At 55.2% G+C, this 28,000-nt stretch overlaps 1 protein-coding gene across 1 annotated transcript; it reads left to right on the forward strand.

Moving 5' to 3' along the window:
• Positions 1 to 326: 326 nt before the first annotated feature.
• Positions 327 to 27,553, forward strand: slc5a1 (solute carrier family 5 member 1). The gene is made up of 15 exons (XM_088936108.1): positions 327 to 493; positions 6,351 to 6,422; positions 9,600 to 9,704; positions 9,857 to 9,916; positions 10,189 to 10,293; positions 11,761 to 11,866; positions 14,703 to 14,783; positions 14,916 to 15,136; positions 15,739 to 15,874; positions 17,273 to 17,380; positions 18,081 to 18,231; positions 18,799 to 18,967; positions 20,868 to 21,083; positions 21,883 to 21,976; positions 26,463 to 27,553. Exons 1-15 carry the CDS (start codon positions 356 to 358, stop codon positions 26,681 to 26,683), a joined length of 1,983 nt encoding a protein of 660 aa, XP_088792234.1. The 5' UTR covers positions 327 to 355; the 3' UTR covers positions 26,684 to 27,553.
• Positions 27,554 to 28,000: the final 447 nt, after the last annotated feature.

The following is a 28,000-nucleotide window of genomic DNA, read 5'->3' on the forward strand; positions in this document are numbered from 1 at the left end:
TCCCTGGGGGGTGTTGCCCCAGGGCTATCACTGCGGGTCCCAGCCTCCCCACCAGCCCGCCAGCAGAAGTCCCTTCTCACAGGGGGGCTCCTGGACGCACCCCCTGCTGCGGCTCTGGCCCGAGAGCTGCCATGTGGGCTCAGTTCTGTTTGTCTCCCCCCCCGTGGAAGAACCCCAAGGCCAAAGTCACACGCCTTTTCGCTTCTCGGAGTTTTCCTGGTCGGGTTTATCATTAACCTGGGACGGGGTTGCTGAAGCACGCACACTCGGGCGCTGGGCTGGCTCCAGCTCAGTATAAAAGCCTCCGGCGGGCAGGCAGAGGGGATCAGGCGAGCTGGCGCTGCAGGTGGACGCCATGGAGCGGGCACTGTACGGACTCCAGTCAGCCCGGGCGGACAACGGGAGCGAGGGCCCAGCCGTCGCCATCAACAACCCGGCCGACATCTCCGTCATCGTCATCTACTTCCTGGTGGTCCTGGCTGTGGGGCTCTGGGTAAGCCCAGTACTGGGGGGGGCCGGTGGGGCCGCAGGTCAGCGCTGCTCAGGTGGAGCGGACCAGTGGGGACATGGGTAAGGGATGCGCCAGTGGGAGGGGGGGGACTGTGCCCTCTGCCAGGGCTGTGCCACACTCTGCAGGGACAGACAGCACATGGCACGTCAGTACAGTTTAGGGGTTCACCCCCCCCCCCCACTCTCCCGGCACTGGGGAAAGGGGGCCAGGGCACAGGGCAAACTGGGCAATTCACAAGAGCGGGACTCCCCACTCCTGGGGTACCACTGGTGACCCCCAGTGTCTGCTGCTTTATATAAGAGCAAGGGCTCCGCAGAAACTGGGGTCACAGGGCTCTACGCCGGGGGGGGCCCCTATCTTACAGCCTTGGCTACCACTTGCCCGGATGTGTGTTTCAGACACTGACTCCGCCACCGCTGTCATGACTGTGAAATGTGCAGTGCTGCCCGCTCATGTTCTCCATGAACTCCCAGCAGTCTCTGCTGTGTAGTCACTGGGATTGCAGAGTGGGTCCCCGAGAGCCCCAGGAAGTAACCCCGAAACAGCCCTTGTACAGTAGCTGTGAAAAACTGAGACATTTTCAACTCTTTAGAGACCCTTAAAGAGTTCCTTTAATGGAGCACATCTCTTGTTCAGTTGAATAATTAAATGATTTACAGTTGCGATACCTCCAGATCTTTAGATCTTTAGAAAGATGTGTGACCGTTAGAATGTACGGACTGGGACTCTTAATGATCCGAGTTAGAGAGTCCTAAAGCACAATCTGTATACTCCTAGGATTCAGTGTGCATAGTATATACTCTCCAGATGTACAGCATGCACAGTATACACACCCCATCATTCTTGTTTATACAGTAAGGTTATATATGGGCTGTACACAGTAGTGAGGAAAATTATAATATTATTGTTTATGCAGTATGGTTATATATGGGCTGTACACACATGTGAGCAGGATAATAATATTATCATGTATGCAGAATGGTTATATATTGACTGTACACAGCTGTGAGAAGGATAATATTATCAATTAAACAGTATGGTTATACAGTATATTGACTGTATGCAGCTGTGAGAAAGAAAATAATATTATTGTTTATGCAGTATAGTTATATATTGACTGTAAGCAGCTGTGAGCAGGATAATAATATTATTGTTTATGCAGAATGGTTATATATTGACTGTAAGCAGCTGTGAGCAGGATAATAATATTATTGTTTATGCAGTATGGTTATATATTGACTGTAAGCAGCTGTGAGCAGGATCCTTAGTATAATGTAACTGTTTATACAGTATTGGTGTAGGAGTACTGTATACAGCAAAGGGCAGGGCTCCTGTCTTGCGTGGGAAAGATTAGACAAGGAAAGGCAGCAGTGCTGGGAACTGAGGTCACTGATAAACAGACCACAGAAACGAACGCCCTTCCCCTCGCAGGCTCCCGGGGCAATCAGGTGTGGTGAGGAGGTTGGGATTAGAGAGTCCTACTGCACACTCAGTCCATCTGAATCCAGTGTACAGCAGATCTACTCCAGGTGCGCAGTGTGTACAGTAGATAGAATCCAGGTGTCAGTGTGTACAGCAGATCTACTCCAGGTGCGCAGTGTGTACAGTATATAGAATCCAGGTGTCAGTGTGTACAGTAGGTGCTCTCCAGGTGTGCAGTGTGTACAGTATATAGAATCCAGGTGTCAGTGTGTACAGCAGATCCACTACAGGTGTCAGTGTGTACAGTATATAGAATCCAGGTGTCAGTATGTACAGCAGATCCACTACAGGTGTCAGTGTGTACAGTAGGTGCTCCTCAGGTGTGCAGTGTGTACACTAGAAACACTCCAGGTGTCAGTGTGTACAGTAGATACTCTCCAGGTGTGCAGTATATAGAATCCAGGTGTCAGTGTGTACAGTAGATACTCTCCAGGTGTCAGTGTGTACGGTATATACTATCCAGGTGTGCAGTGTGTACACTAGATACACTCCAGGTGTCAGTGTGTACAGTATATAGAATCCAGGTGCCAGTGTGTACAGTAGATACTCTCCAGGTGTGCAGTGTGTACAGTATAGAATCCAGGTGTCAGTGTGTACAGTAGATACTCTCCAGGTGTCAGTGTGTACAGTATATAGAATCGAAGTGTCAGTGGGTACAGTAGATGCTCTCCAGGTGTCAGTGTGTACAGTATATAGAATCCAGGTGTCAATGTGTACAGTAGATACTCTCCAGGTGTCAGTGTGTACAGTAGGTGCTCTACAGGTCTACAGTGTGTACAGTATATAAAATCCAGGTCAGAGCTGGTGTGGAGTTTGAGAGTTGGGGTGCAGTCTGTGCTGTCAGAGCTGGTGTGGAGTTTGAGAGTTGGGGTACAGTCTGTGCTGTCAGAGCTTGTGTGGAGGGAGCTGGGGTGCAGTCTGTGCTGTCAGAGCTGGTGTGGAGGGAGTTGGGGTGCAGTCTGTGCTGTCAGAGCTGGTGTGGAGGGAGTTGGGGTGCAGTCTGTGCTCTCAGAGGTGGTGTGGAGTTTGAGAGTTGGGGGTATAGTCTGTGCTGTCAGAGCTGCTGTGGAGTTTGAGAGCTGGGGTACAATCTGTGCTCTCAGAGGTGGTGTGGAGTTTGAGAGTTGGGGTACAGTCTGTGCTGTCAGAGCTGCTGTGGAGTTTGAGAGTTGGGGTGCAGTCTGTGCTCTCAGAGCTGGTGTGGAGTTTGAGAGTTGGGGTACAGTCTGTGCTCTCAGAGCTGCTGTGGAGTTTGAGAGTTGGGGTGCAGTCTGTGCTCTCAGAGCTGGTGTGGAGTTTGAGAGTTGGGGTACAGTCTGTGCTCTCAGAGCTGGTGTGGAGTTTGAGAGTTGGGGTACAATCTGTGCTCTCAGAGCTGGTGTGGAGTTTGAGAGCTGGGGTACAATCTGTGCTCTCAGAGCTGGTGTGAAGTTTGAGAGTTGGGGTACAGGGGTACAAGGTAAGGAGGCTGTCAGGTTTAATCTTCTTCCTCACCACACAGCAAGTGCTCTCAGCCTCTGATAGGGCCATGGTGTTAGGAGGCTGAAGTCAGGGGAACTTTCTGACAGGTGAACATGTGGAAGGCGACCGGCCCAGTCAGTGTTCCTGGACAGGTCCTTACAGCCTGTGCAGACCAACTGGACACGGTTTTTACAGATAGTGTTAATTTTTCACTTTTACAATCTTCCGTTTCCATGTCTTTTAAGAAAACCACCGTTATACCAGTGACAAAACAGGTCGCAGTGTTTTTCTTCAATGATTACAGAGGAAGTGCTCATACTACTGTGATGAAATGCTTTGAAAGGCTGGTCATGAGGCAGATTAACACAACGGTGCCTGAGTGCTTAAACCCCCTGCAGCTTACAAAACAGTGTAACAGGTCCACTGACGACGCCATTTCCCTGGCTTATTTGGATGACACAGACAAATAGAATGTGTTAGCATGCTATTCATTGCTTACAGCTCCACAATTAACACTATAGTTCCATCCAGACTAGTCACCGAGCTTAATGATCTGGGTATCAGCACCTCTCTCTCTGCAGCAGGATTCTGGATTTCCTGACTGGTGGACCACAGACTGTGAGGGCCAATGGAAAGCCTTCTTCCACACTGACCGCCAATATAAGTGTCCCACAGGGTTGTGTGCTTGGCCTCCTGCTGTTTTCCTTGTGGCTGGACAGAACTCCATCTGCACGTATGCTGACAATACTACCATCATTGGCCGAATCAGCAGTGACGATGAGGGTGAGGTCAGGGACCTGGTGGAGTGGTGCCTTGACAATAACCTCTCCCTCCGTGTCAGCAAAACCAAAGAGCTGGTTGTCGAGTTCAGACAGCAGGGTTTTTTTTTCAGAAAGTACAGCTTCCCTCTGTTGTGGACATTTTTACAACTCGTTGTCTCAGGAAGGCTGGGAGTATCGCTAAGGACAACAATCATCCCGGTTTCTCACTTCTCTCCCCCCTTCCTCCTGGTGTTACGGATTGGCTCCGCAATCCGTCTCGGGTGTTATTTTAGGCCCCATGCGAAGTGGTTAGGGCTGGAGGAAACAGGAGACGTAGTTCGGGGAAAACACCCAGGGGTTTAATAGTGCATCGCAGTAACAGTGACAGGTGGTGAACCGGTGAACAGGGGAACAGAGAGAGGCCTCCCAATCCTAAACAGGTCCAGAGGAGGGTCAGGGCACAGTCCATGAATCCAATACCGTGAGATCCATCCTGAGACAGCACAAGGTTAAAATCCCTGGAAAGGGGAAACAGGAACACGGGCAGTCCTGGGATCACAGGACAAGGTCCTCCAGGCCCCGGGCTCAGGTCAGGCGATGTCGGGGAGGAGGCTGTGCCCTCAGGCGTCCAGCAGCCTGGTGACAGGCAGGCCTCGCGACATCCGAGCCCTGATGCTGAGCCCTGGGCACCGGAGGCGCTGGGATTAAATAGAGGGAGGTAAAACAAGGCACACCTGGAGAACTCAATCAGCAAAGACAGACCTAATGACAGGAGTAGTGGAGCGCCCTCTAGGGGAGAGGTGTCGGCCCTGACACCTGAGAAGCGTGACAGGAGCATAGAGTCACGAACGTCCAGATTTGGAGACAGTTTCTTCTCGCACGTTGTCAGATTACTGAACGCCCCCCCCACTGGTTCACACTGATGTGTTTTTGCACACTGCTGTGCTGACTTGTATTTAAGCTACATGTTATTTAACCTTGTTGCTGCTGCTGCTGTTCTGTGTTTATGTTTGGTGTTTCACTAATGTCTTCGTATCAGAACGCACGTGCAAACAAGCGTTTCATTGCACTTGTGCAGATGACAAATAAACTGAACTGAACACAGGTGAGGAAAGACTGTCGTGGCAGCTGTACTTTGAGATCTCTGCGCCGTAATAAATACTTATCGAAGCAGATAATCCATCAGGAGTCCCGGTCTTCACGTGTGTCCAGGGTGACAGGGTGTGTCAGAGGCTTGAGTAGGGTCCACGTGAGCTGAAATCCATTCGGCTTGTTACATGAAGCTTTCTGTTTCACTGGCGCTGCAGTTGCACTCTGATAAGATAAGATCACTTTATTAGCCCTATACAATTTCTTGCATTAGGAATTTGTCTTTTCGCAGACCCCAGCTTGCTCTCCATGAGACACACAGACAGGGAGAGAAGTTTTGGGGTCAGAGCGCAGGGTCAGCCATTGTACAGCACCCCTGGAGCAGCTGGGGTTAAGGGCCTTGCTCAGGGGCCCAACAGAGTAAGATTCCTCTGCCGGCTGCAGGATTTGAACCGGCAACCTCCTGGCCACAGGTATAGATCCTCAGCCACAGTGCCACCGCTCCGCCCAGCTGCTGAAACATCCACTCAGCCAAGCGCGCTGGTACCAGTTCTGTACACAAGGGAGGCGCATCTGTCAGCACAGACCAGCACAGCACTGGCCCTGCTGCTGGCCCTCCAGTCCCCTTCAGCTCAGAGCTGCAGAATGAATCTGACTTTTCCTCGGACTGCCCCACTGAAACACCACTCTGTATTCATCCTGGAGCAGCTTGGTTGAGGTGAAATGGACTGAACCTCTGGGGTGGTTCTGGTCTTGCTATGGTTTTGGATCCATTCTGAGTCCACAGAACCAGATACAAGCAGACTTCTTGCCCAATCCAGGCACCTCCAGGCCCAGTGCCTTAATAAATGGGTCACACTTTGGCTCAGATTGTCAACACAGTGGAAATAAAGCAGGACTGCCTTTCATGATCAATTTACTGATTGAGTTACTGATCATTTTGATTGATCAGTTAGTTGGTTCACTGATCGTTTAGATTGATCAATGGGATGATTTACCGATTGTTTTGACCAATTGATTTGCTAATCATCTCCTCTTGTCCACAGGCGATGCTGAGCACCAACCGGGGCACAGTCGGGGGGTTCTTCCTTGCGGGGCGCAGCATGGTCTGGTGGCCAGTAAGTGTGCTGGGGACACTGGGAGACAGAGGGGACAGGAGAGTGTGCTGAGGGGACAGGAGAGTGTGCTGAGGAGACAGGAGTGTGCTGAGGGGACAAGGGAGACTGGAGAGTGTGCTGAGGGGAGAGGAGAGTGTGCTGAGGGGACAGGGGAGACTGGAGAGTGTGCTGAGGGGACAGGAGAGTGTGCTGAGGAGACAGGAGTGTGCTGAGGGGACAAGGGAGACTGGAGAGTGTGCTGAGGGGACAGGAGAGTGTGCTGAGGAGACAGGAGTGTGCTGAGGGGACAAGGGAGACTGGAGAGTGTGCTGAGGGGACAGGAGAGTGTGCTGAGGGGACAGGGGAGACAGGAGAGTGTGTTAAGGAGACAGAGGAGACAGGAGAGTGTGTTGAGGAGACAGGGACAGGAGAGTGTGCTGAGGGGACAGGGGAGACAGGAGAGTGTTGAGGAGACAGAGGGGACAGGAGAGTGTGCTGAGGGGACAGGGGAGACAGGAGAGTGTGCTGAAGGGACAGAGGGGACAGGAGAGTGTGCTGAGGGGACAGAGGGGACAGGGGAATGTGCTGAGGGGACAGAGGGGACAGGAGAGTGTGCTGAGGGGACAGAGGAGACAGGAGAGTGTGCTGAGGAGACAGGAGAGTGTGCTGAGGGGACAGGGGAGACAGGAGAGTGTGTTAAGGAGACAGAGGAGACAGGAGAGTGTGTTGAGGAGACAGGGACAGGAGAGTGTGCTGAGGGGACAGGGGAGACAGGAGAGTGTTGAGGAGACAGAGGGGACAGGAGAGTGTGCTGAGGGGACAGGGGAGACAGGAGAGTGTGCTGAAGGGACAGAGGGGACAGGAGAGTGTGCTGAGGGGACAGAGGGGACAGGGGAATGTGCTGAGGGGACAGAGGAGACAGGAGAGTGTGCTGAGGGGACAGAGGGGACAGGAGAGTGTGCTGAGGGGACAGGGGAATGTGCTGAGGGGACAGAGGAGACAGGAGAGTGTGCTGAGGGGACAGAGGGGACAGGAGAGTGTGCTGAGGGGACAGAGAAGACAGGAGAGTGTGCTGAGGAGACAGAGGGGACAGGAGAGTGTGCTGAGGGGACAGAGAAGACAGGAGAGTGTGCTGAGGAGACAGAGGGGACAGGAGAATGTGCTGAGGGGACAGGGGAATGTGCTGAGAGGACAGAGGAGACAGGAGAGTGTGCTGAGGAGACAGAGGGGACAGGAGAGTGTGCTGAGGGGACAGAGGAGACAGGAGAGTGTGCTGAGGAGACAGAGGGGAGAGGAGAGTGTGCTGAGAAGACAAATGAGACAGGAGAGTGTTCTAAGGAGACAGAGGGGAGAGGAAAGTGTGTTTTATATCTCTAAGGTTATTGCAGGAGCAGATCTCACCATCTGCCTATCTTCCTGTTATTGGTTTTCTGACTTGTTGCACACATCAGCACTGGTGTGTCGCTGTGTCAGTGCCTGACATCGTCACCTGTTAAAGAGAAACAGTTTAACCAGGGGACTCCCTGCCAGTGCGCAGGGGAATTTGGTTTCTGCTGCACAAGCCAGGCCAGCAGCTACGGCACTGAGGTCTGTGTAACTCTGAAATTTGTCGCCCTTTCATTTCCAGGGGTGTCTCCAGGAGGAATGTCTCTCTTCAGTAAATTTCAATGACTGAGACAAAATTTAGCTGAGTTTTGTCTATTTTGTAATGTGTTCTTGGCATCTTCACTGAACAATCTCTGCTACAGTACCACAGTATGTATTTCCTGGGGTTGTGGGGCACCCTAAAAACTTCCTGATTCATTGTGAATGGTATTATCTGGGCCTGCTGTGATGAGACACAGACCGCAGCTACTGATACTGCTGACTGTTAACATTTACCTTTGTAGTTGATCAGTTTATTGCAGTTTATCATTTGCAGTTATTAGTGGTATCAGACCAATCTGCTGCTATAATCTGCTGCCTACTGCTGTAATCGGGGCTGTGATCCGAGCAGGACACCCCCCCAGCTGTCCGCCAGGGCTGTGATCGGAGCAGGACACTACCTACTGTCCGCCGGGGCTGTGATCGGAGCAGGACACTACCTACTGTCCGCCAGGGCTGTGATCGGAGCAGGACACCCCCCCAGCTGTCCGCCAGGGCTGTGATCGGAGCAGGACACCCCCCCAGCTGTCCGCCAGGGCTGTGATCGGAGCAGGACACTACCTACTGTCCGCCGGGGCTGTGATCGGAGCAAGACACTACCTACTGTCCGCCAGGGCTGTGATCGGAGCAAGACACTACCTACTGTCCGCCGGGGCTGTGATCGGAGCAGGACACCCCCCCAGCTGTCCGCCAGGGCTGTGATCGGAGCAGGACACTACCTACTGTCCGCCGGGGCTGTGATCGGAGCAGGACACCCCCCCAGCTGTCCGCCAGGGCTGTGATCGGAGCAGGACACTACCTACTGTCCGCCGGGGCTGTGATCGGAGCAGGACACTACCTACTGTCCGCCGGGGCTGTGATCGGAGCAGGACACTACCTACTGTCCGCCGGGGCTGTGATCGGAGCAGGACACTACCTACTGTCCGCCGGGGCTGTGATCGGAGCAAGACACTACCTACTGTCCGCCAGGGCTGTGATCGGAGCAGGACACTACCTACTGTCCGCCGGGGCTGTGATCGGAGCAAGACACCCCCCCAACTGTCCGCCAGGGCTGTGATCGGAGCAGGACACCCCCCTACTGTCCACCGGGGCTGTGATCGGAGCAGGACACCCCATTACTGTCCGCCCAGGGGGGAGTGCGCGGAGGGGGGTGCTGTGATCGGAGGAGGACGGCCCTGCGGTCTGCCCAGGGGGGAGTGCGCGGAGGGGGGTGCTGTGATCGGAGGAGGACACCCCTGCGGTCTGCCCAGGGGGGAGTGCGCGGAGGGGGGTGCTGTGATCGGAGGAGGACACCCCTGCGGTCTGCCCAGGGGGGAGTGCGCGGAGGGGGGTGCTGTGATCGGAGGAGGACACCCCTGCGGTCTGCCCAGGGGGGAGTGCACGGAGGGGGGTGCTGTGATCGGAGGAGGACACCCCTGCGGTCTGCCCAGGGGGGAGTGCGCGGAGGGGGGTGCTGTGATTGGAGGAGGACACCCCTGCGGTCTGCCCAGGGGGGGAGTGCGCCGCGGCACGGGGCTGGACCTGTCATCTGAAGCCGCTCCTGTTTCTTTCCAGATCGGCGCCTCCCTGTTTGCCAGCAATATCGGCAGCGGGCACTTCGTGGGGCTGGCAGGAACGGGGGCTGCGGCTGGCATCGCCATCGGGGGCTTCGAATGGAACGTGAGTACCGCGGCTCACTCGGCAGGGCCTGACTCAGACGCTCAGGCACGCAGGCCTGGGGGCTGAGCGGCTGCACCTGCGTGGGGCAGCTGGTGTGTTGCGGTGCTGTGCCGGGCACGTGGCGTGTGGCTGACGTGTTGTATGTTCCTCAGGCGCTGGTGGTCGTGGTCATCCTGGGCTGGCTCTTCGTGCCCATCTACATCAAGGCAGGGGTGAGTGGCGCCACCTAGCGGGGAAGACGATCGGCAGTGGCGATCAAACCGAGACCTGTGGCCAGTCTCCACGCCGCTGAGGCTGGGCGATGGGCGGGGCGCCTGCAGCGTCTCCCAGAAACAGGAGCAGCCAGTAGCCTGTCACACCTGAATCCCGGGGACAAAAGGCATTTCCTCCGTGTGTGTGTCACATGGCAGGGAGGAAAAGGAAGCTGCTGGCAGGTAATGCTCTCAGACTCACCTGTGTCACCTGTGTTTGCACCCTGGGCCAGGTGGTGACGATGCCGGAGTACCTGAAGAAGAGGTTCGGGGGTCAGCGCATCCGGATCTACCTGTCTGTTCTGTCGCTGCTGCTCTACGTCTTCACCAAGATCTCAGTAAGTGCTTACTTGTGAGTATACACACCTGCAGGAGCGCTCACCTGTGAATATACACACCTGCAGGAGCGCTCACCTGTGAATATACACACCTGCAGGAAGGCTCACCTGTGAGTATTGTAACGCTTACGGCCGTCAGGTACTGTGTAAGAGCCGGCGTACCAGAGCAGGTGACGTCACCGCCCTTCCCTATGATAGCAGGACTACAGCTACTGGGCTGGATAGAGATCTCTCTTTAGCTCACGGGGTTGAGTCGCTGCAGAGAGACGCGGAAGTCCCGGGTTCGAGCCACCTATACTTTGGGCCGACCAGATGCGGCAAGGGCGTCCGCCGGAGCCCCCGTTGCGTTACATTGGTGTCAGAAGCGGGGTGGGATAGCCCTTCGCCGGGGACGGCGATTTAAGCGGGGGAGAGTGTAACGCTTACGGCCGTCAGGTACTGTGTAAGAGCCGGCGTACCAGAGCAGGTGACGTCACCGCCCTTCCCTATGATAGCAGGACTACAGCTACTGGGCTGGATAGAGATCTCTCTTTAGCTCACGGGGTTGAGTCGCTGCAGAGAGACGCGGAAGTCCCGGGTTCGAGCCACCTATACTTTGGGCCGACCAGATGCGGCAAGGGCGCCCGCCTGAGCCCCCGTTGCGTTACAGTATACACCCCTGCATGAGCGCACACCTGTGAGTATACACACCTGCAGGAGGGCTCACCTGTGAGTATACACACCTGCAGGAGTGCGCACCTGTGAGTATACACACCTGCAGGAGGGCTCACCTGTGAGTATACACACCTGCAGGAGTGCGCACCTGTGAGTATACACCCCTGGATGAGCGCACACTTGTGAGTATACACATCTGCATGAGCACACACCTGTGAGTATACACACCTGCAGGACCGCACACCTGTGAGTATACACACCTGTGAGTATACACACCTGCAGGAGCGCACACCTGTGAGTATACACACCTGCAGGAGTGCATACTTGTGAGTATACAAACCTGGAGGAGCGCACACCTGTGAGAGTTCACACCTGCAGGAGCTTGACCCTGTTCACCAGTCCTGTACACTGAACCGGTACACTGAACCTGTACACCAGTCCCGGACACTGACCCTGTACACTGACCCTATTCACCAGTCCTGTACACTGCCCTGTACACCAGTCCCGGACACTGACCCTGTACACTGACTCTATTCACCAGTCCTGTACACCAGTTCTGTACACTGACCCTGTACACCAGTCCCGTACACTGACCTGGTACTCTGACTCTTTACACCAGTCCTGTGAACTGGAAAGATACTTCATGGGTTCAGTCTTCCTGCTCTGAGTTTACTGCTGTAGGCACCACTGTTATACGATGTACTGGTGTAAGTGAACAAATAAGAAACTGTTAGTGGTTTTATTAGGTTTTTTGCTGTATTAAACAGCATTCAGAAGTTATTTAAGCTCCTACCTCTCTCTTCTCTCTGTCAGGCAGACATGTTCTCTGGAGCGATATTCATCCAACAGGCGCTAAACCTGGATATCTACCTGGCTGTGATCCTGCTGCTCCTGATCACAGCTCTCTACACCGTCACAGGTGTGTCTGTCTGTACTGTCACAGCTGTGTCTGTACTGTCACAGCTGTGTCTGTCTGTACTATCACAGGTCAGTCTGTCTGTACTGTCACAGGTGAGTCTGTACCATCACAGGTGAGTCTGTCTGTATTATCACAGGTGAGTCTGTACCATCACAGGTGAGTCTGTCTGTACTGTCACACGTGAGTCTGTACTGTCACAGATGAGTCTGTCTGTATTGTCACAGGTCAGTCTGTCTATACTGTCACAGCTGTGTCTGTACTGTCACAGGTGAGTCTATCTGTACTGTCACCGAGGTGTCTGTACTGTCACAGCTGTGTCTGTCTGTACTGTCACAGGTCAGTCTGTACCATCACAGATGAGTCTGTCTGTACTGTCACAGGTCAGTCTGTACCATCACAGATGAGTCTGTCTGTACTGTCACAGGTCAGTCTATACCATCACAGGTGAGTCTGTCTGTATTGTCACAGGTCAGTCTGTCTATACTGTCACAGCTGTGTCTGTACTGTCACAGGTGAGTCTGTACCATCACAGGTGAGTCTGTCTTTACTGTCACAGGTGAGTCTGTCAAAGCTGTGTCTGTACTGTCACAGGTGTGTCTGCACCATCACAGGTGTGTCTGCACAGTCAGTGCCTGTCTCTGTCCCTGTGTGCAGTGTCTCTCTAAGCCTTGATAGTGTCTGTAGTTGAGCTCCATCTCAGATTGTGTAACCAGAAGCTCAACGGAAACTGGTGTGTGAGCTCACTGCCTCCATTAGCAGCTCAATGAAGCAATAGACATGTGGCCAGAGTGCGGCTCAGTGCTTCAGGAAGCACGTAAACACATCTGAAGGCCGCAGCACAGCAGTAAACCCAACCAGAGGCCCTGGTCCTCTCAAAGGGCAAAGGTTAAAGTCCTTCTGCTCCTCTGCGTGACAGGGAATATTGGCTATAAACCTGAGAGAGAGAGCTGCAGAAAACAAAATTTTCTCTATTAGCTGATGTATTATATCTATGTGCTGTGCTGTGCTGTGTGTACAGTGTACAATGTAGAGTGTGCTGTGTGTACAGTGTACAATGTACAGTGCGCTGTGTGATCAGTGTGCTGTGTGAGCAGTGTGTTGTGTGTTCAGTGTGCTGTGTGTTCAGTGTGCTGTGTGAGCGGTGTGCTGTGTGATCAGTGTGCTGTGTGAGCAGTGTGCTGTGTGTTGTGTGTACAGTGTGCTGTGTGCTGTGTGATCAGTGTGCTCTGAGTACAGTGTGCTGTGTGATCAGTGTGCTGTGTGTGCAGTGTGCTGTGTGATCAGTGTGCTGTGCTGTGTGTACAGTGTGCTGTGTGATCAGTGTGCTGTGTGTACAATGTGCTGTATGATCAGAGTGCTGTGTGATCGGTGTGGTGTATGATCCGTGTGCTGTGTGAGCAGTGTGCAGTGTGCTGTGTGATCAGAGTGCTGTGTGAGCAGTGTGCTGTGTGTACAATGTGCTGTGTGATCAGAGTGCTGTGTGATCGGTGTGGTGTGTGTTGTGTGTACAGTGTGCTGTGTGCTGTGTGATCTGTGTGCTCCGAGTACAGTGTGCTGTGTGATCAGTGTGCTGTGTGATCAGTGTGCTTTGTGATCAGTGTGCTGTGTGTGCAGTGTGCTGTGCTGTGTGTACAGTGTGCTGTGTGATCAGTGTGCTGTGTGTACAATGTGCTGTGTGATCAGAGTGCTGTGTGATCGGTGTGGTGTATGATCCGTGTGCTGTGTGAGCAGTGTACAGTGTGCTGTGTGATCAGAGTGCTGTGTGATCAGTGTGCTGTGTGTTCAGTGTGCTCTGTGTACAGTGTGCTGTGTGAGCATTGTGCTGTGCTGTGTGATCCGTGTGCTGTGTGTACAGTGTGCTGTGTGAGCAGTGTGCTGTGTGATCAGAGTGCTGTGGGTACAGTGTGCTGTGTGATCAGAGTGCTGTGTGTTCAGTGTGCTGTGTGAGCAGTGTGCTGTGTGAGCAGTGTGCTGTGTGTTCAGTGTGCTCTGTGTAAAGTGTGCTGTGATGTGTGTACAGTGTGCTGTGTGATCAGAGTGCTGTGTGAGCAGTGTGCTGTGCTGTGTGATCAGAGTGCTGTGTGTACAGTGCGCTGTGTGAGCAGTGTGCTGTGTGATCAGAGTGCTGTGTGATCAGTGAACTGTGTGTACAATGCGCTGTGTGAGGAGTGTGCTGTGATGTGTGTACAGTGTGCTGTGTGATCAGAGTGCTGTGTGATCAGTATGCTGTGTGATCAGTGAACTGTGTGTACAGTGCGCTGTGTGAGCAGTGTGCTGTGATGTGTGTACAGTGTTATGTGTGATCAGTATGCTGTGTGATCAGTGAACTGTGTGTACATTGTGCTGTGTGAGCAGTGTGCTGTGCTGTGTGAGCAGTGTACTGTGTGTTCAGTGTGCTCTGTGTACAGTGTGCCGTGTGAGCAGTGTGCTGTGCTGTGTGTACAGTGTGCTGTGTGATCAGAGTGCTGTGTGTACAGTGTGCTGTGGATACAGTATGCTCTGTGTACAGTGTGCTGTGGGTACAGTGTGCTCTGTGTACAGTGTGCTGTGTGAGCAGTGTGCTGTGGGTGCAGTGTGCTGTGGGTACAGTGTGCTCTGTGTACAGTGTGCTGTGTGAGCAGTGTGCTGTGGGTACAGTGTGCTGTGGGTGCAGTGTGCTGTGGGTGCAGTGTGCTGTGGGTACAGTGTGCTCTGTGTACAGTGTGCTGTGTGAGCAGTGTGCTGTGGGTACAGTGTGCTCTGTGTACAGTGTGCTGTGTGAGCAGTGTGCTGTGGGTGCAGTGTGCTGTGGGTACAGTGTGCTCTGTGTACAGTGTGCTGTGCTGTTTCTCCTCAGGTGGACTGGCTGCAGTGATTTACACCGACACTCTGCAGACTGTCATCATGGTGGTCGGCTCTTTCATCCTCATGGGCTTCTGTGAGTACTGCCTCCTCTTCCTCAGTGTTTTCCGCAGTCTCTGCCCTGGAGCTGCAGCAGCTCAGCTCTGCTCGCCCAGCTGTTATTGCTGCTGACGCCCTGTGTTTGTGTGCTGTGTGTCTGGGGCGGAAGGCTTCAGTGAGGTCGGGGGTTATGAAGCCTTCAAGGACAAGTACATGAAGGCTGTGCCCTCCCTCATCTCGGCTCCGGGACTCAACATCAGCGAGAGCTGCTACACCCCGCGGCCCGACTCCTTCCACATCTTCCGCGACCCCGTCACCGGCGACCTGCCCTGGCCCGGCCTCGTCTTCGGACTGACCATCCTGGGCACCTGGTACTGGTGCACTGACCAGGTACAGTACGCAGCGACAGGTGGAGACAGTAAAAATTGCATAGAAGTTTTTAGATATTTATTTACAACATTTATGCATTTTTAAATAATTGGTCCAGACCACAGATTGCCTAAATGGCCAAATGATCCCCATCCTACTCTTTTTATCTTGTTTCCACTACCTGCCTCTGTGTCCCTTTGTCCTTTCCTGGCTCCTCTCTCCTTTCCTCTTTGCCCTTCTATGTCCTCTGTCTCCTCTACATCCTCTGTCTCCTCTGTGTCCTCTGTCCTGTAATCTGTGTCCCTCTGTGTCTACTGTGTCCCTTTGTATCCTCTGTGTCCCTCTGTCTTGTCCTCTGTGTCCCTCTGTGCTGTCCTCTGTGACTGTCCTGTAATCATTGTCCCTCTGTGTCCCTCTGTCCTGTCCTCTGTGTCCCCTGTGTCCTCTGTGTCCCTCTGTCCTGTCCTATGTGTCCTCTTTGTCTCTGTGCTGTCCTCTGTGACTCTGTCCTGTAATCTGTGTCCCTCTGTCCTGTCCTCTGTGACTCTGTCCTGTCCTCTGTGTCCTTTGTGTCTCTGTCCTGTCCTCTGTGACTCTGTCCTGTCCTCTGTGTCCTCTCTCAGGTGATCGTGCAGCGCTGCCTGTCTGCCAAGAACATGTCCCACGTGAAGGCCGGCTGTATCCTCTGCGGCTACCTCAAGCTGCTGCCCATGTTCCTCATGGTGTTCCCTGGCATGACCAGCCGCATCCTGTACCCAGGTCTGAGGGGACAGGGGAGAGAGAGGGGGGGAGAGGAGGAGAGAGAGAGGGGGAGGGGGGAGGAGAGAGGGAGAGACAAGGAGGGAGAGGAGGAGAGAGGAAGAGAGAGGGGGAGAGGAGGAGAGAGAGAGGGGGAGAGGAGGAGAGAGCGGATGAGAGAGAGAGCAGGAGAGAGAGGGGAGACAGGGAGAGGAGGAGAGAGAGGGGGAGAGAGGGTGAAGGAGGGTGTGCTCCTACTGCCAGCAGGGAGAAATAGAGGCAGAGGTGCACTTCCTACTGCACTACGACAAATGTTCTGGGATTAGACAAACATTCTTCCCTAAATTCAGAAATCTAATCCCAGAGTTCCCACACCTGCCAGAATCACAACGGGTCCCAATCCTACTGGGAGAGGGAGGAGGGAACTCAGTTGAACTGGCAGCCCAGTATGTGTTCTCCTGTCACAGCCTGAGGAACAGTGAACCTGTCTCCCAATAATAATAATAGTGTGTGATCTCCTGTCCCAGCCTGAGGAACAGTGAGCCTGTCTCTCAATAACAATAATACAGTGTGTGATCTCCTGTCCCAGCCTGAGGAACAGTGAGCCTGTCTCTCAATAACAATAATACAGTGTGTGATCTCCTGTCACAGCCTAAGGAACAGACAGTGAGCCTGTCTCCCAATAATAATAATACAGTGTGTGATCTCCTGTCACAGCCTGAGGAACAGACAGTGAGCCTATCTCTCAATAATAATAATACAGTGTGTGATCTCCTGTCACAGCCTAAGGAACAGTGAGCCTGTCTCTCAATAACAATAATACAGTGTGTGATCTCCTGTCACAGCCTGAGGAACAGTGAGCCTGTCTCTCAATAACAATAATACAGTGTGTGATCTCCTGTCACAGCCTAAGGAACAGTGAGCCTGTCTCTCAATAACAATAATACAGTGTGTGATCTCCTGTCACAGCCTGAGGAACAGACACTGAGCCTGTCTCTCAATAATAATACAGTTTGTGATCTCCTGTCACAGCCTGAGGAACAGTGAGCCTGTCTCTCAATAATAATACAGTATGTGTTCTCCTGTCACAGCCTGAGGAACAGACAGTGAGCCTGTCTCTCAATAATAATAATACAGTGTGTGATCTCCTGTCCCAGCCTGAGGAACAGTGAGCCTGTCTCTCAATAATAATAATAATACAGTGTATTATTACACTGAGGGGGAGAGAGGGGTGGAGAGTGGGGAGAGTGAGAGAGTGAGAGAGAGGGGGAGAGGGGGAGACACTGGGAGGGCAGGAAGAGAGCGAGAGTGGAAAGGGAGGGAAGAAAAGGACTGGAGAGGGAGGCCGTGAGAGCGAGAGATGTGAAGCACAGCTCCTCTCACTCTTCTTCTGTGTCCTTCTGTCTCCCGGTGTCCCAGACGTGGTCGCCTGCGTTGTCCCCGAAGAGTGTGTCCGTTACTGCAAGACCCCTGTGGGCTGCAGTAACATCGCCTACCCCCGCCTGGTGGTGCAGCTCATGCCTGACGGTGAGTCTCCTGCTCTGCCCTCGCTGCCCTCCCCTCCTGCCCCGTTGGCACGCGCTGACCCGGCCCCTGCCCTCCCCTCCTGCCCCGTCGGCACGCGCGGACCTGGCCCCTGCCCTCCACTCCTGCCCCGTCATCATGCGCTGACCCGGCCCCTGCCCTCCCCTCCTGCCCCGTCGGCACGCGCTGACCCGGCCCCTGCCCCACCCTCCTGCCCCTTCGGCACGCGCTGAACCGGCCCCTGCCCCCCGCCCCTTCGTCACGCGCGGACCTGGCCCCTGCCCTCCCCTCCTGCCCCGTCGTCACGCGCTGACCCGGCCCCTGCCCTGCCCCCCCCCTCCTGCCCCATCGTCACGCGCTGACCGGGCCCCTACCCTGCCCCCCCCCATCCTGCCCCATCGTCACGCGCTGACCCGGCCCCTGCCCTGCCCCCCCCCTCCTGCCCCATCGTCACGCGTTGACCCGGCCCCTACCCTGCCCCCCCCCATCCTGCCCCATCGTCACGCGCTGACCCGGCCCCTGCCCTGCCCCCCCCCTCCTGCCCCATCGTCACGCGTTGACCCGGCCCCTACCCTGCCCCATCGTCACGCGCTGACCCGGCCCCTGCCCTCCCCTCCTGCCCCGTCGTCACGCGCTGACCCGGCCCCTGCCCTGCCCTCCTGCCCCTTCATCACATGCTGACCCCTGCCCTCCCTCTCCGCAGGCCTGAGGGGCCTGATGCTGTCTGTGATGCTGGCGTCTCTGATGAGCTCCCTGACCTCCATCTTCAACAGTGCCAGCACCCTCTTCACCATGGACATCTACACCAAGGTCCGCCGCCGTGCCTCCGAGAGGGAGCTCATGATTGCCGGCAGGTGAGGACAGCTGGACAGCTGGACAGAAAGACAGGCAACTGGACAGGCAGACACACAGCTGGACACACAGACAGCTAGACAGGAAGACAGACAGCTGGAGAGGCAGACAGCTGGACAGGGAGACAGGCAACTGGACACACAGACAGATGAACAGGCAGACAGACAGCTGGAGAGGCAGGCAGACAGCTGGGGACACAGACAGCTGAACAGGCAGACAGACAGCAGGACACAGACAGCTGGAGAGGCAGACAGACAGCTGGACAGGCAGACAGCTGGACAGACAGATGGGAAACTGGATACACAGACTGCTGGACAGGCAGCTGGACAGAAAGACAGGCAACTGGACACTCAGACAGCTAGACAGGCAACTGGACACACAGACAGCTTGACAGGCAGACAGACAGCTGGACAGACAGACAGGCAACTGGACACACAGACAGCTGGACAGGCAGACAGGCAAACAGACAGCTGGACAGACAGACAGTTGGACAGGCAGACAGTTGGAGTAGCAGCGAGTCAGGCGGTGTGTGGGGTTCTGACACTCCCTCTCCTGTTGCGACTCCTCAGGGTGTTCATCCTGGTTCTGATCGGGATCAGTATCGCCTGGATCCCTGTGGTACAGACGTCTCAGAGTGGCCAGCTGTTTGACTACATCCAGTCCATCACCAGCTACCTGGGGCCGCCCATCGCCACTGTCTTCCTGATGGCCATCTTCTGGAAGCGCACCAACGAGCCGGTAGGGACACACACACAGTCTCATACACTCACACACACACACACACAGTCTCATACACTCAACACACACACACACACACACACACACAGTCTCATACACACACACACACACACACACACACACACAGTATCATACACTCACACACACACACACACACACACACACACACACACACAGTCTCATACACTCACACACACACACACTCCCACAGTTTCACATACACACTCATAGTCTCATACATACACTCTCACACACAAACAATTTCATATACACACTCATAGTCATACACACACTCACACACACACACAGTCTCATACACACACACACACACACAGTCTCATACACTCACACACACACACACACTCCCACAGTTTCACATACACACTCATAGTCTCATACATACACTCTCACACACACAGTCTCATATACACACACACTCACATTCACACAATTTCATATACACACTCATAGTCATACACACACTCTCACACACACAGTCTCATATAAACACTCACACACACAGTCTCATACACACACACACAGACACACACAGTCTCATATACACACACACTCACACACAGACACACACACTCACACAGTTTCACATACACACTCATAGTCTCATACACACACTCTCACACACAGTCTCATATACACACTCACACACACACTCTCACAGTTTCACATACACACTCATAGTCTCATACACACACTCTCACACACACAGTCTCATATACACACACACTCACACACACACAGTTTCACATACACACTCATAGTCTCATACACACACTCTCACACACTCAGTCTCATAAACACACTCACACACACAGACACACACTCACACAGTTTCACATACACACTCTCACACACAGTCTCACATACACACTCACACAGTTTCACATACACACTCACAGTCTCATACACACACTCACACACACAGACACACACACACTCACACAGTTTCACATACACACTCACAGTATCGTACACACACTCACATACACAAACAGTCTCACATACACTCTCACACACACTCACACAGTCTCACATACATGCACATACTCACACAGACACACACACTTACACAGACACACAGAGTCTCACATACACAGTCACACACTCACTCATATAGACACTGACAAAGACAGTCTCACATATGCACTCACACACACAGACACACTTATATACGCACTCACACACAGACACTTATATACACACACACTCTCACACAAAGTCACATAAACACATACACTCACAGACTCACACTCACACACACAGACACACTCACAGTCATACCATACACACTCACCGTCTCATACACACAGACACACTCACACACACAGACAGTCTCACATACACACTCACACACACACACTCACACAGTCTCATATACACTCACACACACAGACACACTCACACAGTCTCACATACACATCACACACACAGACACACTCACAGAGTCTCACATACACACTCAGTCTCATACACACACTCACACATACACAATCCCACACACAGATAGTCTCACATACACACACACACAGACACTCACAGAGTCTCACATACACACTCACAGTCTCACATACTCACACACAGACACACTCAGAGTCTCACATACACACTCGGTCTTATACACCCACACACTCACACATATAGTACACATACACACTCACACACACAGATAGTCTCACATACACAGACACACACAGAGGGACACAGACACACACACACAGAGGGACACAGACACACACAGACACATTAACAGACCACACTAACTTACACAGACTCACATACATAGACTCAAACACACACACACACACAGGGACACTCAGAAACACACACAAACGCACAAGCAAGCAGACATTATGCTCACTGCACTTCTGTCTCTGTCCCCCAGGGGGCGTTCTACGGGCTGCTGATCGGGCTGCTGATCGGGCTGGCCCGCATGTTCACAGAGTTTGCATACGGGACGGGGACCTGCGTCACGCCCAGCAACTGTCCCTACATCATCTGTGGGATCCACTACCTCTACTTCGCCCTCATCTTGTTCGGGATCACCTGCATCCTAGTGGTGGCCGTCTCCCTGATGACCAAACCCATCGACGACAAGCACGTGAGGACCTTTCACCCCTGACCCCAACCCCGACCTTTCACCTGGTCCCCAGCCCTCGAGTGCCTGTCCCACAGGGAGGAGTCAGGAGAGAGTCGAGGCAGATGTCGGCTGACACACACACAGGAATAAGGTTGAGAACAGGAGAGCGCTCACAGCTCGGGTATGCCCCGAAGAGCCAAACTATTGGCCTCATTCCGCGAGGATCAAGAGGGAAGAGGGGGTATGACTCCATACCCCCCTCTTGAAACTCAACCTGCCCTACTGGGAAACCTCAACTACAGCCTAGGTCCTAATTCCAGGGCTCCCTCCCACAAACTCTGACCCTGCCCCTGCCCCTGCCCCTGACTCTCCTGACTCTGACCCTGCCCCTGACCCTGATGACCCTGTCCCTGACCCTGACTCTGCCCCAGACTCTCCTGACTCTGCCCCTAATGACCCTGCCCCTGACCCTGACTCTGCCCCTGATGACCCTGCCCCTGCCCCTGACTCTGCTCCAGACTCTCCTGACTCTGACCCTGCCCCTGAACCTGATGACCCTGGCCTGACCCTGACTCTGCTCCAGACTCTCCTGACTCTGACCCTGCCCCTGAACCTGATGACCCTGGCCTGACCCTGACTCTGCTCCAGACTCTCCTGACTCTGACCCTGCCCCTGAACCTGATGACCCTGGCCTGATCCTGACTCTGACCCCGATGACCCTGCCCTGACTCTGATGACCCTGCCCCGACCCTGACCCTGACCCTGACCCTGGTGAGCCTGACCCTGACCCTGATGACCCTGACTCTGGCTCTCCCCACAGCTGCACCGGCTGTGCTGGACTCTGAGGAACAGCAAGGAGCCGAGGGAGGACCTGGAGCAGGACTGGGAGGAGCCGCCTGCCCTGGAGGTGGAGGGTGAGAGAAGAGTGAGAGTGAAGGACAGAGTGAAAGAGTGAGCCAGTGTGCTGTGCTGTCTGGAGGTGAGGCAGTGAGGCAGTGAGCCAGTGTGCTGTCTGGAGGTGAGGCAGTGAATCAGTGAGCCAGTGTGCTGTGCTGTCTGGAGGTGAGGCAGTGAGGCAGTGAGCCAGTGTGCTGTGCTGTCTGGAGGTGAGGCAGTGAGGCAGTGAGCCAGTGTGCTGTGCTGTCTGGAGGTGAGGCAGTGAGGCAGTGAGCCAGTGTGCTGTGCTGTCTGGAGGTGAGGCAGTGAATCAGTGAGCCAGTGTGCTGTGCTGTCTGGAGGTGAGGCAGTGAGGCAGTGAGCCAGTGTGCTGTGCTGTCTGGAGGTGAGGCAGTGAATCAGTGAGCCAGTGTGCTGTGCTGTCTGGAGGTGAGGCAGTGAATCAGTGAGCCAGTGTGCTGTGCTGTCTGGAGGTGAGGCAGTGAGGCAGTGAGCCAGTGTGCTGTGCTGTCTGGAGGTCAGGCAGTGAATCAGTGAGCCAGTGTGCTGTGCTGTCTGGAGGTGAGGCAGTGAGGCAGTGTGCTGTGCTGTCTGGAGGTGAGGCAGTGAGCCAGTGTGTTGTGCTGTCTGGAGGTAAGGCAGTGAGGCAGTGAGGCAGTGTGCTGTGCTGTCTGGAGGTGAGGCAGTGAGGCAGTGAGGCAGTGTGCTGTCTGGAGGTGAGGCAGTGAGCCAGTGAGCCAGTGTGTTGTGCTGTCTGGAGGTGAGGCAGTGAATCAGTGAGCCAGTGTGCTGTGCTGTCTGGAGGTGAGGCAGTGAGGCAGTGTGCTGTGCTGTCTGGAGGTGAGGCAGTGAGCCAGTGTGTTGTGCTGTCTGGAGGTAAGGCAGTGAGGCAGTGAGGCAGTGTGCTGTGCTGTCTGGAGGTGAGGCAGTGAGGCAGTGAGCCAGTGAGCCAGTGAGCCAGTGTGCTGTGCTGTCTGGAGGTGAGGCAGTGAGGCAGTGAGCCAGTGTGTTGTGCTGTCTGGAGGTGAGGCAGTGAGGCAGTGAGCCAGTGTGCTGTGCTGTCTGGAGGTGAGGCAGTGAGGCAGTGAGCCAGTGTGCTGTGCTGTCTGGAGGTGAGGCAGTGAATCAGTGAGCCAGTGTGCTGTGCTGTCTGGAGGTGAGGCAGTGAATCAGTGAGCCAGTGTGCTGTGCTGTCTGGAGGTGAGGCAGTGAGTCAGTGAGCCAGTGTGCTGTGCTGTCTGGAGGTGAGGCAGTGAATCAGTGAGCCAGTGTGCTGTGCTGTCTGGAGGTGAAGCAGTGAGCCAGTGAGCCAGTGTGCTGTGCTGTCTGGAGGTGAGGCAGTGAGGCAGTGAGCCAGTGTGCTGTGCTGTCTGGAGGTGAGGCAGTGAGCCAGTGTGCTGTGCTGTCTGGAGGTAAGGCAGTGAGGCAGTGAGGCAGTGTGCTGTGCTGTCTGGAGGTGAGGCAGTGAGCCAGTGTGCTGTGCTGTCTGGAGGTGAGGCAGTGAGCCAGTGAGCCAGTGTGCTGTGCTGTCTGGAGGTGAGGCAGTGAGCCAGTGAGCCAGTGTGCTGTGCTGTCTGGAGGTGAAGCAGTGAGCCAGTGAGCCAGTGTGCTGTGCTGTCTGGAGGTGAGGCAGTGAGGCAGTGAGCCAGTGTGCTGTGCTGTCTGGAGGTGAGGCAGTGAATCAGTGAGCCAGTGTGCTGTGCTGTCTGGAGGTGAGGCAGTGAGGCAGTGAGCCAGTGTGTTGTGCTGTCTGGAGGTGAGGCAGTGAATCAGTGAGCCAGTGTGCTGTGCTGTCTGGAGGTGAGGCAGTGAGGCAGTGAGCCAGTGTGCTGTGCTGTCTGGAGGTGAGGCAGTGAGGCAGTGAGCCAGTGTGTTGTGCTGTCTGGAGGTGAGGCAGTGAATCAGTGAGCCAGTGTGCTGTGCTGTCTGGAGGTGAGGCAGTGAGGCAGTGAGCCAGTGTGCTGTGCTGTCTGGAGGTGAGGCAGTGAGGCAGTGTGCTGTGCTGTCTGGAGGTGAGGCAGTGAGCCAGTGTGTTGTGCTGTCTGGAGGTGAAGCAGTGAGCCAGTGAGCCAGTGTGCTGTGCTGTCTGGAGGTGAAGCAGTGAGGCAGTGAGCCAGTGTGCTGTGCTGTCTGGAGGTGAGGCAGTGAGCCAGTGTGCTGTGCTGTCTGGAGGTGAGGCAGTGAGGCAGTGTGCTGTGCTGTCTGGAGGTGAGGCAGTGAGCCAGTGTGCTGTGCTGTCTGGAGGTAAGGCAGTGAGTCAGTGAGGCAGTGTGCTGTGCTGTCTGGAGGTGAGGCAGTGAGGCAGTGTGCTGTGCTGTCTGGAGGTGAGGCAGTGAGCCAGTGTGCTGTGCTGTCTGGAGGTGAGGCAGTGAGCCAGTGTGTTGTGCTGTCTGGAGGTGAAGCAGTGAGCCAGTGAGCCAGTGTGCTGTGCTGTCTGGAGGTGAGCCAGTGAGCCAGTGTGCTGTGCTGTCTGGAGGTGAGGCAGTGAATCAGTGAGCCAGTGTGCTGTGCTGTCTGGAGGTGAAGCAGTGAGCCAGTGAGCCAGTGTGCTGTGCTGTCTGGAGGTGAAGCAGTGAGCCAGTGAGCCAGTGTGCTGTGCTGTCTGGAGGTGAGGCAGTGAGGCAGTGAGCCAGTGTGCTGTGCTGTCTGGAGGTGAGGCAGTGAGCCAGTGTGCTGTGCTGTCTGGAGGTGAGGCAGTGAGTCAGTGAGGCAGTGTGCTGTCTGGAGGTGAGGCAGTGAGACAGTGTGCTGTCTGGAGGTGAGGCAGTGAGACAGTGTGCTGTCTGGAGGTGAGGCAGTGAGACAGTGTGCTGTGCTGTCTGGAAGTGAGGCAGTGAGCCAGTGAGCCAGTGTGCTGTGCTGTCTGGAGGTGAGGCAGTGAGACAGTGTGCTGTGCTGTCTGGAGGTGAGGCAGTGAGCCAGTGTGCTGTGCTGTCTGGAGGTGAGGCAGTGAGCCAGTGAGCCAGTGTGCTGTGCTGTCTGGAGGTGAGGCAGTGAGGCAGTGAGCCAGTGTGCTGTGCTGTCTGGAGGTGAGGCAGTGAGCCAGTGTGCTGTGCTGTCTGGAGGTGAGGCAGTGAGGCAGTGAGGCAGTGAGCCAGTGTGCTGTGCTGTCTGGAGGTGAGGCAGTGAGCCAGTGAGCCAGTGTGCTGTGCTGTCTGGAGGTGAGGCAGTGAGACAGTGTGCTGTGCTGTCTGGAGGTGAGGCAGTGAGCCAGTGTGCTGTGCTGTCTGGAGGTGAGGCAGTGAGCCAGTGTGTTGTGCTGTCTGGAGGTGAGGCAGTGAGCCAGTGTGTTGTGCTGTCTGGAGGTGAGGCAGTGAGCCAGTGAGCCAGTGTGCTGTGCTGTCTGGAGGTGAGGCAGTGAGCCAGTGTGCTGTGCTGTCTGGAGGTGAGGCAGTGAGCCAGTGAGCCAGTGTGCTGTGCTGTCTGGAGGTGAGGCAGTGAGCCAGTGAGTCAGTGAGGCAGTGTGCTGTCTGGAGTTAAGCCAGTGAGCCAGAGTGCTGTGCTGTCTGGAGGTGAGGCAGTGAGGCAGTGAGCCAGTGTGCTGTGCTGTCTGGAGGTGAGGCAGTGAGCCAGTGAGCCAGTGTGCTGTGCTGTCTGGAGGTGAGGCAGTGAGGCAGTGAGCCAGTGTGCTGTGCTGTCTGGAGGTGAGGCAGTGAGCCAGTGAGCCAGTGTGCTGTGCTGTCTGGAGGTGAGGCAGTGAGGCAGTGTGCTGTGCTGTCTGGAGGTGAGGCAGTGAGACAGTGTGTTGTGCTGTCTGGAGGTGAGGCAGTGAGCCAGTGTGTTGTGCTGTCTGGAGGTGAGGCAGTGAGCCAGTGTGTTGTGCTGTCTGGAGGTGAGGCAGTGAGCCAGTGTGCTGTGCTGTCTGGAGGTGAGGCAGTGAGACAGTGTGTTGTGCTGTCTGGAGGTGAGGCAGTGAGCCAGTGTGTTGTGCTGTCTGGAGGTGAGGCAGTGAGCCAGTGTGTTGTGCTGTCTGGAGGTGAGGCAGTGAGCCAGTGTGCTGTGCTGTCTGGAGGTGAGGCAGTGAGCCAGTGAGCCAGTGTGCTGTGCTGTCTGGAGGTGAGGCAGTGAGCCAGTGAGCCAGTGTGCTGTGCTGTCTGGAGGTGAGGCAGTGAGCCAGTGAGCCAGTGTGCTGTGCTGTCTGGAGGTGAGGCAGTGAGGCAGTGTGTTGTGCTGTCTGGAGGTGAGGCAGTGAGCCAGTGTGTTGTGCTGTCTGGAGGTGAGGCAGTGAGCCAGTGTGTTGTGCTGTCTGGAGGTGAGGCAGTGAGCCAGTGTGCTGTGCTGTCTGGAGGTGAGGCAGTGAGCCAGTGAGCCAGTGTGCTGTGCTGTCTGGAGGTGAGGCAGTGAGGCAGTGAGCCAGTGTGCTGTGCTGTCTGGAGGTGAGGCAGTGAGCCAGTGTGCTGTGCTGTCTGGAGGTGAGGCAGTGAATCAGTGAGCCAGTGTGCTGTGCTGTCTGGAGGTGAGGCAGTGAGCCAGTGAGCCAGTGTGCTGTGCTGTCTCACTCAGAGCCCGTGCCCCAGGGGGACCCCAGCTGCTGGAGGAAGGCCTACAACTGGTTCTGCGGGTTCGAGCAGAGCAGCAGCCCCCAACTGAGTGCCGAGGAGCAGGCCGAGCTGCAGAGGAAGCTGACCGACACCACCGAGCAGCCGCTGTGGAGGAACGTGGTCAACATCAACGCCATCATCCTGCTGACCGTCGCTGTCTTCTTCCACGGCTTCTTCGGGTAGAGCTGCCCGCGGCGTGGCGGCGTGAGGGCTCTCACCGAGCTGGACCCTCTCCACGCTGGACGTTCACAACTCCGGACACAGCTGGACACCCACTGGGCTGGACACCCACCGTGCTGGACTCTCACCGCCCTGAGCCACCATCACCTCCTTCCTCTCTCCTCCCTCTGGTCTACACTCGGCTTCTCTGCCACTCCCACCTTCTGACAACGATTGTCTTGGCCTTGAGCACCGGTGCAGCCCGACTCCAGGGCCCGGAAGAGAGGGGACCGATCTGGACCGGAGCCGTGGACAAAACTGGCTTGCTACAGCGAGGCCCGGTGACCCCAGGGTGAAGCGCAGAGAGGAACCCGGGTCCTGAGCCCAGCAGCACCGGGCCCGGTGTCTGCTCGCTCAGCGTCCCGCACACGGGCCTGGATTCTGGTCCCTTCCCCTCCCTCCTGCAGATTAAAACAACTCCCTGGCTCTGGCCAAACTCTAAACACACTTCCAGCTCCTGCCGGGTTCGGACTGTCCGCCCTCTGTAGCCCAGGAGCCCAAGACCCGGCCCGGTCCGGCCCAGCCCGCTGTCCTCAGGTAACCCCTGGACCAACACAGGTGTCTGTTTGCCTGCTGGGCCCAGGACCCTCTGCCTCTGGGTCCAGAACCTAGACCACCTACGCACGGCCCAACACAAGTCTGGACCACCTTCAGGGCTTCCTAGACAGCGTGCCGGATCGTTCCGAGATTCCCTCCAGTGCAGCACAGCCCTTTCCCCCGGTAGATTGTTTATAACTTTTCAAGAGCGGGGCTTCCTGTCTAAGGAAAGGGCCTGTGGGTGAATGTTCTCGCGCTGAGGACCTGCCGTGTCCCAGTTTCAATAAATGAACTACTTCCTCCGTGGTGTGTGAGCTGTGTTTTTGTTGGGAGGGGGAGTGATGCGCAGGTACGTGGAGATATTTACCCGGAGGACCTGCTGTCTCCGTCTGGACGAGGAGGGTGTTCCTCTGCAGTCCGGGTACATTCCAGCCCAGCTGGCCCCCCAGCCGCCCCCCCTTGTTGCCCCTGGTGCAGGGGGCCGCACGGCAGTGGGGGGGTGAAGAGGGTTCCTCCTTTTGGAAGGGGCTTTGGGAAACGTCAGGGTGAAAGGCGCTATATACACGCAATTAATCAGCAGGGTAGCTCTGTATTTTCCCGAGCTGCTGAGCAGTGCAGAGAGAGACTCCCTCCTGGAGAACTGGAATTCTGCTGTCACAGGCTGCAGGAATGGAGGGACAGAGAGAGGGATAGAGAGAAAGGGATAGAGAGAGGAACGGAGAGAGAGGGATAAAGAGAGATAGA

Source organism: Atractosteus spatula, chromosome 17 (genome assembly GCF_055471065.1).
Source record: "Atractosteus spatula isolate fAtrSpa1 chromosome 17, fAtrSpa1.hap1, whole genome shotgun sequence".
Taxonomy (NCBI): domain Eukaryota; kingdom Metazoa; phylum Chordata; class Actinopteri; order Semionotiformes; family Lepisosteidae; genus Atractosteus; species Atractosteus spatula.

What these genes read in the sequence shown, in the direction of transcription:
- slc5a1 (XM_088936108.1), top strand. Translation starts at nt 356, where the DNA reads ATGGAGCGGGCACTGTACGGACTCCAGTCAGCCCGGGCGGACAACGGG. An exon ending in GCAGCATGGTCTGGTGGCCA is followed by an intron (nt 6,423 to 9,599) that starts GTAAGTGTGCTG and finishes GTTTCTTTCCAG; the next exon opens with ATCGGCGCCTCCCTGTTTGC. An exon ending in TCGGGGGCTTCGAATGGAAC is followed by an intron (nt 9,705 to 9,856) that starts GTGAGTACCGCG and finishes TATGTTCCTCAG; the next exon opens with GCGCTGGTGGTCGTGGTCAT.